Genomic DNA, 8788 nt, shown 5'->3' with positions numbered 1-8788 from the left:
CATTTTGTTCCTAATTATTTTCTTTTAATCTATTATTAAACTTTTTCCCTTTATTCAATTTAGTCCTTTTTTCCTAATTACTCTAAATTAAGCTAAATTCACTTAATTAAAACCTAATTAAACACACCACTAGATTCATAAATATTTCTAATAATTATTTAAGAACCCATTTTATTAAAACAGAGGCCCGATAATATACTTTTTCGATGCCCGTAAATTTTAGGTAAATACATTTCTTTTATTTTTAAATTCATTTTCTTCAAATATAAGGGATTAAGTTATAAGCTCAAATTTTAATTTTATAATATATCTTGCACCATGTTGAGAAAATTTGGATGGAATCCTAATCACTTGTTGCCTGGAAATAAATGTATATATTTGATGCAGTGTGCGAGGTAAACGCATAAATAAAACAGAGAGATTGTTTTAGAGTAAAAATGAGTATAGTTTACCCTACTCTAAGATTCATACCTTCATTGTGTTGAATGCAACCAATTTGTTCTATTAAAAAGAGAGGGTATGTAGAGTAAAAGAAATGAAATCAATATCAAAACGTACCTTCTTGTGCTTTATTTTTAACTTACTAAACTTCATTTCCAAACAACTTATTACTGTATTTGGAGAGGACCATTGCTTCATTGTCTCCAATTTTTTATGATTTCTCAAATTCCAATTATCTTCAACTTTAATTTCAAACCAAAATCATTTCTAACATATATTTACTCAATCCTAATTAGTTTTGGACCCATACACAAAGAGGGGAGAATAATAAAAATTTACAAAAGGAGAAGTTATAATTATATTTAAATACAACTTTAAGTGTTTATTCAAAAGTTCTTCCAATTTTATTTATTTATGGCGAATTGTACTAACAGTGTATCAAAATGTAATCTCTAATTTTAATTATAATTAAATAAAGTTAGTCATTTATTAAAAAATCTTTCAACTTTTTAATTTATTCATTAACGATGTAGCAATGTGTGATATCTTGATGGTGCATATTATCTTGTTAAAATTATAATTTATTAAAATATTTTCTCTCAAATATATATTTGATTTTCTACTCATAATTAATTTAATTTTTTAATTTTATATATATATATTGTTATTATTGTTAGTTTCAAATTTTACGTTTCATTTTTTATTATATATTATTTTAAATACGTGGCTAGATACACATATATTTAGTTGTGTTTAGTGTCATAACTCACGATTAAAGAGACGTTGGCTTAATCTAAGAAAATTACAATAAAGTCAATAAATTATAAGTTAAATAGCAAAATAGTAAGGGCATTAATGCAGTCTAATATTTTTTTTGTTTGTAAAGAAAATTGAATTCAGTTGATACCTATTCTAATAATATATAATAAGCTTCACCAATGGCATATTTGGTAAACATGTAAAATTAATATTTTTAATGATTTAACTTTTTATATATATTTAATAGTTCAAAATAAAAATAATTTGATAGATTGTTTTTCATATAAAAATGTAGAAAATGATAAATAGATAAGAGCTACTTATCACTTAATAGAGAATATTTTCAATTAAGTCAATTTTATTTTATTTATTTTAATAGTATACTATCTTATACAAAATTTACATTTAAAATTTAACTTTTTTTAAAAAAATAAAATGAAATATTTAAAAATTAAGAATAAATATATAATATAAATATATATTTAACAAATATTCTAATTATATTCTGTAATTAATTTTATGCAAGTCACTAGTTAAAGTGACAATAACTTGATATAAAATCCTTTGAAACACTATTTGCTTCTCTCAATAACTTCTCACTCATAATTACCCATGCATAGTTTGTTCAATATATATATTATCTCTATAGGCATATAAACTTTTTAGAAATTTAATGAATAATTATCCTTAAAATAAAATATTAATTGAAAAATAGTTACTTTATTAAAAATATAAAAAAAGAATTCACCCCTATCTCGCAAGGCGACAAAAATAATTCCATCACGCATCAAAATGTGGTAAAATACATAGGTTGACAATGATAAAGGTGTATAAATCACTCAAGCCTTAATTAAATCATAAAAAATGCCTTTTAGTTAATTGTATTGTCTAGATTTGGCCCACGTGAGTGGAGGACTCCTTATAACCTCAACTTGTTCTCTAATTTAAATGTTTTATCGAAGTTGATGTATTAAGTAACGTTTTACACACGGAATAAATCAAAACTTGTTGTATATAAATGCTCTCGGATTTCTCAACCCCATCCCTATTTACGACGCCATTTCAACCATTTTAAATATTCCATAACTGCTCCTCCCTATTTTCAATTAACTATGAGAAAATTACTTACCAAAAATCAAGAATTTCGGTTTTTAATTTTTTAGAATAAAAATATTATTGTTTGGATGATGAGATAATCATACATGACTCAAGGCCTTCTGGGGAATCCTCACGGACAGAAAAAGATTACGATCAGTTTGATAATGATCGAGTGACAATGAGACCTTCCAATAAATCCTTTGAAATTGACTCTGATTCAATAGAATCTCATCATCTATACATAACGAATTGGTGTAGTATATTCATAATATAACATACAAAAATGTTTCAATAATTAAACACTTCAAATGTACATACAAGATTAAAGCATAAGAAAATTACTTATTTGGAGGATGGAGAATTCGCTTCATTGTACTGATTTTTATTACATTTAAAGCTTTTTTTTTTGAGGGGCAACAAAAATGTCATTGTTTCAATAGTGGGGTAGATTAGGACATTTTTAGTATTGTCCATACAAAATATTAAACCCTCTTTTCATTTTTTGGATTAAATTAAGGTGGAAAAAAGACAGACATAAATTGGAACTAGAAAGTACAAGTTTGAAACCAATAATTAAATGACCAGAAGTTTAACGAGAAGTCCCGGTTCTAACGGAGAGCCATAACGACCCGACATTTTTTCCCGCCAATCTGAAACGCCAAATCAGATTGGATTCCTCAAAATCTAGGTTACTTTCCGTCAGCGGTTCACGGTAACTAGCAATCCGATTTTCCTGCCGTTTGAACCGCTCTCCACAGCATCCATTTTTCCCGCTTTTTACCCTAACTACCCTTGTCTTCCTTTTTCCTCCTTTGACTCCCACCTTTTTTTTTCCCTCTATTTTTATTAACTTCATAATTCAGTAGCCGAATTTTAAACGAATACATATATAAATAAATTAAAAAGAATCCATTTTGTCGTTTTTTTTTTCAGTCAAAAAATAAAAAAAGTTACTGAGGCGGGACTGAGCTCGAGCACCAATCACGGAGAAGCGAACTTAGGTAGGAAAGTGGGATCCACACGTGCCAGGTAAGATATGGACTTAACCGGATGATGTGGGCCCCACCTTATCCTCTGATTGTCCCGTATTTCCCGCGAATCAGATTGTATATCAGCCACGTGGCTAACATGCTCTCGATTAGCTTTCACAATCTTCCATCACAGCCGTTTGTTTTAACTTACTTGACCCCACTACAGTGTTCAACATCTGATCTTTTTCTCCTCTCAATTAGTAATAATTGAAAAAAAAAAAAAGAAGACAAAAACGAAGTTCGAGTTTTTTGTATGAAGAGCTCAGCCGCATAGATATTTCCGAACAAGTTCTTTTTAATTATTATTATATTTTCTTGTTAAAATTAAAATAATTAAGCAGCAAATGGGGGAATTTCATGAAATGAAAAGGGTAATTACGACATTACAAAAATCACTGAACTGTTTCGGAAATCCAGGCGCATTTTCAATAAAATTCCCGCAACTTTCTGCAACGACAACTACAACCTGGAATTTTATAATAATTAATTGACTAATTAATTTCTTTTTGTACATTAAAAAATATGTGGCAACAAGAAAACATTTGAATTTTTTTATAAATATTATAAAGAGAAAAGATAAGAGCAACAGCAACAACAACATAAACTGGAAAAGTAGTGACTTTTTTTTAATTAAATAAATAAAGTCAAATCAAAATTATTTTTTTCTCTTTACTGTAATTAGAAATATGTATAAATATTTTATGTGTATTTTCTTTTTCAGAGAGAGAGAAAGACATGGGAAAATGAGTATATATTGGTTTATTTAAGTGAGTGTTGATTTGAACTAAAGACAAGGCGCCCTTTAAAGGCTATCCTTTCTGTCATTTTGGCAATATTTTTTAAAGCAGTGTCGTTTCTGGGGAGAAATAAGAATTGTAGAAAACCAGAAAGAAGATAGAATTATAGAAGTAGCTAAAAAAGAACTCCATAGAAAGGAAGGGAGAGAAAAAGGAACAATAATGATGGGCATGGAAGAATTTGAGGCCTTGGATTGTTTCTTTTGATTTTTTTTTCTTCAGTTTTCTTCATCTTCTGGAGCCTGTTAGATTTGGTGGGTATCTTAGATCTTTGCTCAACAAAGTTGTGTGTGTGTTTTCTTTATTGTTTTTATTTGATGGGGTTTCTTTGTAATGGTTAGTTCTGGTAAAAACGATGTTTTTTCCGACATTGGTTTTCACGGAAATGTGGTTATGAGTTTTTAAAATGACAGGATACTAAGTTTCGGTTCATGTTTTTGTCTTACAACTGTGTTTAACTTTGTTTTTCTGCTTTTTGAAACACATCTTCAGTTTCATTGGGTATTTTCAAATAGAAAAAACAAGCAGAAACTCTTGACTTTTGTGGCCCCCCTTTTCCTTACTGGTTAATGCTCATGAATTTTGAAACTGTTCTTGCTTCAGGAAAATTAATAAAGCAAAGTGTTCAATTTGCTGAACTATATGTTTCCATGAATGATAATAAACAAACAAACAAACAGAAGATAAACAGAAAGGTTAAGAAAAAAAAAAGAAGAGGAAAGGGTTAATGTTTCTTTCATATATATTGCTTTTGGTTTTATGGTTAATGTTTGAACTTTGAAGCCAATTAATGTTACATGTTTTGCTATAATCAGACACTGATGAAGTTAATTAGCTATTCTGTAACTGGAAAAAAAATTCCAGCTTTTGTCTACTAAGATTAGGCTTTGGTTGTGCTGTCAGTCATTTACAATTGACCTGCATCCGTCCCTTTTTCTTACCCATTTTGGTTTGAACTTTGTGGTTCATTCTCTAGGTATTAATGTTATTTTTATTTTTGGTCCTTCATAATAATTCCTACAGCTAATGTTTTCCCTGTCCTAGAATCTCATATATTGCTATCTTTTTTCAAATCTTATTTCCATTTGCGATTATTTCATTGTGTGTTTTCTCCAATCTTTGCTTGCACTTGCAGGGTCTTTTTGAGAAATCTGCCCTGCCCATGGATTTTACTGAATCCACCAAAATTGTGTACAATAGGATCCAAAAATTGGAGCCTGAGAATGTTTCTAAAATTATCGGTTATCTTCTTTTGCAAGACAATGGGGACCTGGACATGATCCGTTTGGCCTTTAGCCCTGACGCTTTGCTCCACTCTTTGATCCACAAGGCTAAATCGCAACTCAGCTTAAACAAACCACCTGTTTCTCAGGTGAGTCCAACCCCTGTGGTCGACTTCCCCATGCAGTTAACTCCATTTTCCCGTGCAGTTTCAACCCAAAGAGCTGCCGCTACTCCTTTCTGGGATCCCCCAGTGACTGCTGCTGAGCAACATGTGAATAGTTTGGAATTCGCCCCGCCAGGGTATTCGGATGCTGTTGCCGAAGATTATAGCCTCCAAAGCCAAATGCATTTCTTGAACATTGAAGACCAGTTAGAACTTCCCAATTCTGTTGGTTCCGAATTTTCGAGCAGTTACTATTATTCTGAACCTGCATTGGGTGCAAGAACCAGCCGAAAGTCCCCTAGCTTGCCTGAGTTCCCTGTTAAGATTTGCCATTACTTCAACAAGGGGTTTTGCAAGCATGGAAACAATTGTAGGTACTTCCATGGCCAGCCTATGCCGGAGAGCTTTTCACAGCTTTTCAGCTTAAGTTCGAACGAGGCCGGTAATGAAGATAATGTTGTCTCTCCTGGGACTCTTGAAAAGCTAGAGTTGGAGCTCACCGAGCTTCTAAAAGCAAGGAGAGGGTTGCCTGTTTCTATTGCCTCTTTGCCTACATTATATTATGAGAAGTATGGGAGGACACTTCAAGCTGAGGGGTATCTTACTGAGAGCCAACGACATGGTAAGGCTGGTTATAGTCTGACCAAGCTTCTTGCTCGATTGAAGAGCAGCATTCGTCTCATTGACAGGTGCGGAATGCGAATGGTGTTAATGTTGGACCTTGCATTTACACAATTAGCTGAAAAAAGAAATGTTTGGATTTAACTGTCATATTGATTTGCAGGCCCCATGGGCAGCACGCGGTGATATTGGCAGAAGATGCTCCCAAGTACCTTGAGTATGCCAGCGAGAGGAATGATCCCGGTGCAATAGTTGCTGGTTCTAGGCAGATATACCTTACCTTTCCAGCTGAGAGTACCTTCACCGAACAAGACGTTTCACACTACTTCAAGTAAGGAAATCATTATGAAGATCATTTAAGTTGTTCATTTTTATCTTCTGCTGTATTTGATCTTATGTTTCCATTAAAATTATTCTATAGCAAATTCGGACCGGTGCAAGATGTTAGGATTCCATGCCAACAGAAGAGGATGTTTGGATTTGTCACTTTTGTTTATGCTGAGACAGTGAAGCAAATTCTGGCTAAAGGAAATCCTCATTTCGTATGTGGGGCTCGTGTTCTGGTGAAACCATATAGGGAAAAATCAAGGCTTGTTGATAGGTAAAGTTTCCAGTTTCATAGCATATTAAATGATCATATTCTCTAGCACTTCATCTCGTCTATATTTAGTTGGATATTGTTTATATTAAAAACTTTGGGGGTTCAAACTCAAAGGCCAGATGTACGGTGTGTGCTTGACTCCTATGTTCTCCCTGACCTGGTTGCCGTCTTCATATGGTAAAATCAACATATTTTTCATTCCAATGAATGCTACAACTGGTGCGACCGCCTTATGCAGACATCGCATGGCTTCCATTTGCAATTGCGAATGGATGATTGTTGAAAATGAACCTTTTGTATCTGTCTAATTGCCAAAACATTTGTAGTTACCAAAGCCTGCAACTTTTTGTTTTGCTTCTTAAATAAACTGGTTGGTGAAATAATTTGCTTTGTGATTAATCTTATTGATGTTCTTGTCAATGACACATCGATTATTTCCCTCTCGGTTTTTTCAGGAAGTATCCCGAGAAATTACAGCATCCTCCTATGTATTACGGTCCACACTTCATAGATGGGGATTCTGAACTTCAATCAAGTTACTACCTTTTCATTTTATGCTTTGTTTTATATCCTTTTTTATTTCCGGTAACATATTGGTAGCTTATTCTGATTCAACACCAAATTGCCTGCCCGTTTTACAGTGCCAAGAGTTTGTGATAACTCGAGACCATTTCGGAAACAGCTAATCAACGATCGCGAGCAAACACTGGAGTTGGAGAGAAGGCGTTTCTCGGAGTTGCAATTAGCACCAAAGCAGTATATGACCAATCACTTCTATTTTGGCTACTCTATGGATGAGCTGAAGCACACAGATGGTATATAACCGGATTCTCTTAGTGAAACAACCGATTCTTCAAGTCTCGTTGTATGTGTTTCTAACCATTGGAAAACTACAGTTGTAGCCTGTGCAGACCAAGCGGTGGATTTCCCGACCGCGGAGCGTTTCAACTATCTTTTGGATGTTCTGAATACTGGTTCAACCAGTGAGGACAAAGTGAAGCATATTAGTACCAATTATAATGACCAGGATAGGTACGTATCTGGTTTCTGCGTTCCGAAACCTCAGTCTTTTCACTTATCCAAACCATAATTAATGAACCGCAATCATTAAATGAATAAAGCAACAATAAAAGGTTTTGCATCCTATAATAGCCAATATTCCATGCACTTTTGGTGCATGAGAGGCATTAAAGTGCATAAATTTTATGTTGGCAGCAGCCAGGGACTCAATCTTCCGGAGAGTCCATTTGCATCTCCAATAAGGAGCGGCATTTCAACAGTTATATAGAGAGAAGACTGAGATTTCAGATCCAGAACAAGTGCAAATCCAGGAAAGTGGATACCAACAACAACAAGAGTTTCATTTTCTTCCCATTTCCTTGTCTTTTCTAATCACAATTGAAGTTCACTACCTAAACATCATCGTTCGACAGCAGCATCTTTCATAGTTCATACCAACCCGCAGGAGAGAAACACTAGAAATTCTCCACTTTTACTTCCAATGGAGAAGATTCCAAACAAAACTTAATATAGAAACCTAATATGTTAAAAGGGTAAGTTTTTTTTTTTTTAAAATTAAAAATCACAGGAAAGCAGGCAGAGAGCTGTGACTGTTTTAGAAGAGAATTGTAATATACAGTATTTTTTTTTCTCTTTAGTTGAAAAGAAGAAACCAAAGGTAAAAATATCGTAGAAGGTTGAGATGAAAGAGAAGATGTAGAAATCTCTGCTTTTTATCAGTATTAACATATATCATCATAATTGTAATATACATAGTTGCATGCATCATTTGATTGTGGAGATTGAAATGTGTAATGATGATTAGTGGTGGATGATGTCGCCTTGGGTGGGGCCAAGGAATGAAAAATAAAGTAGGGAGGAGGCAATGAGAATTAGTAGAGATAGGAGGATTAGATGTTGGTTGATAAGATAAGATAAGTGGACCTGATTTGATTCAACATTTCTCCACCCCATTAACGCTTCTAACTCCTTTTTGCTATCAAAATCCCCAAATTTTAAGTTAAGATTTTTATGATTTGTTAACGGGTGAATA

The 8788-nt window shown here is 33.1% G+C and overlaps 1 protein-coding gene across 2 annotated transcripts; it reads left to right on the top strand.

Annotated features, from left to right (window-relative positions):
* The first annotated feature begins 3940 nt into the window (after positions 1-3940).
* Positions 3941-8520, top strand: LOC107922699 (zinc finger CCCH domain-containing protein 18). 2 transcript variants are annotated; one of them, XM_016852832.2, is made up of 8 exons: positions 3941-4380; positions 5262-6202; positions 6298-6465; positions 6556-6735; positions 7191-7270; positions 7377-7550; positions 7632-7767; positions 7954-8520. In XM_016852832.2, the coding sequence occupies exons 2-8, from the start codon at positions 5289-5291 to the stop codon at positions 8021-8023; spliced, it is 1722 nt and encodes a 573-aa protein (XP_016708321.1). In that variant the 5' UTR covers positions 3941-4380; positions 5262-5288; the 3' UTR covers positions 8024-8520. The 2 variants fall into 2 exon arrangements, with proteins under 2 accessions (XP_016708321.1, XP_016708320.1); XM_016852831.2 differs by having other exon boundaries at positions 7951-8520.
* Positions 8521-8788: the final 268 nt, after the last annotated feature.

The sequence above is a fragment of the Gossypium hirsutum genome, chromosome A11, assembly GCF_007990345.1.
Source record: "Gossypium hirsutum isolate 1008001.06 chromosome A11, Gossypium_hirsutum_v2.1, whole genome shotgun sequence".
NCBI lineage: Eukaryota > Viridiplantae > Streptophyta > Magnoliopsida > Malvales > Malvaceae > Gossypium > Gossypium hirsutum.
This window is presented reverse-complemented; position numbering and strand designations above follow the sequence as displayed.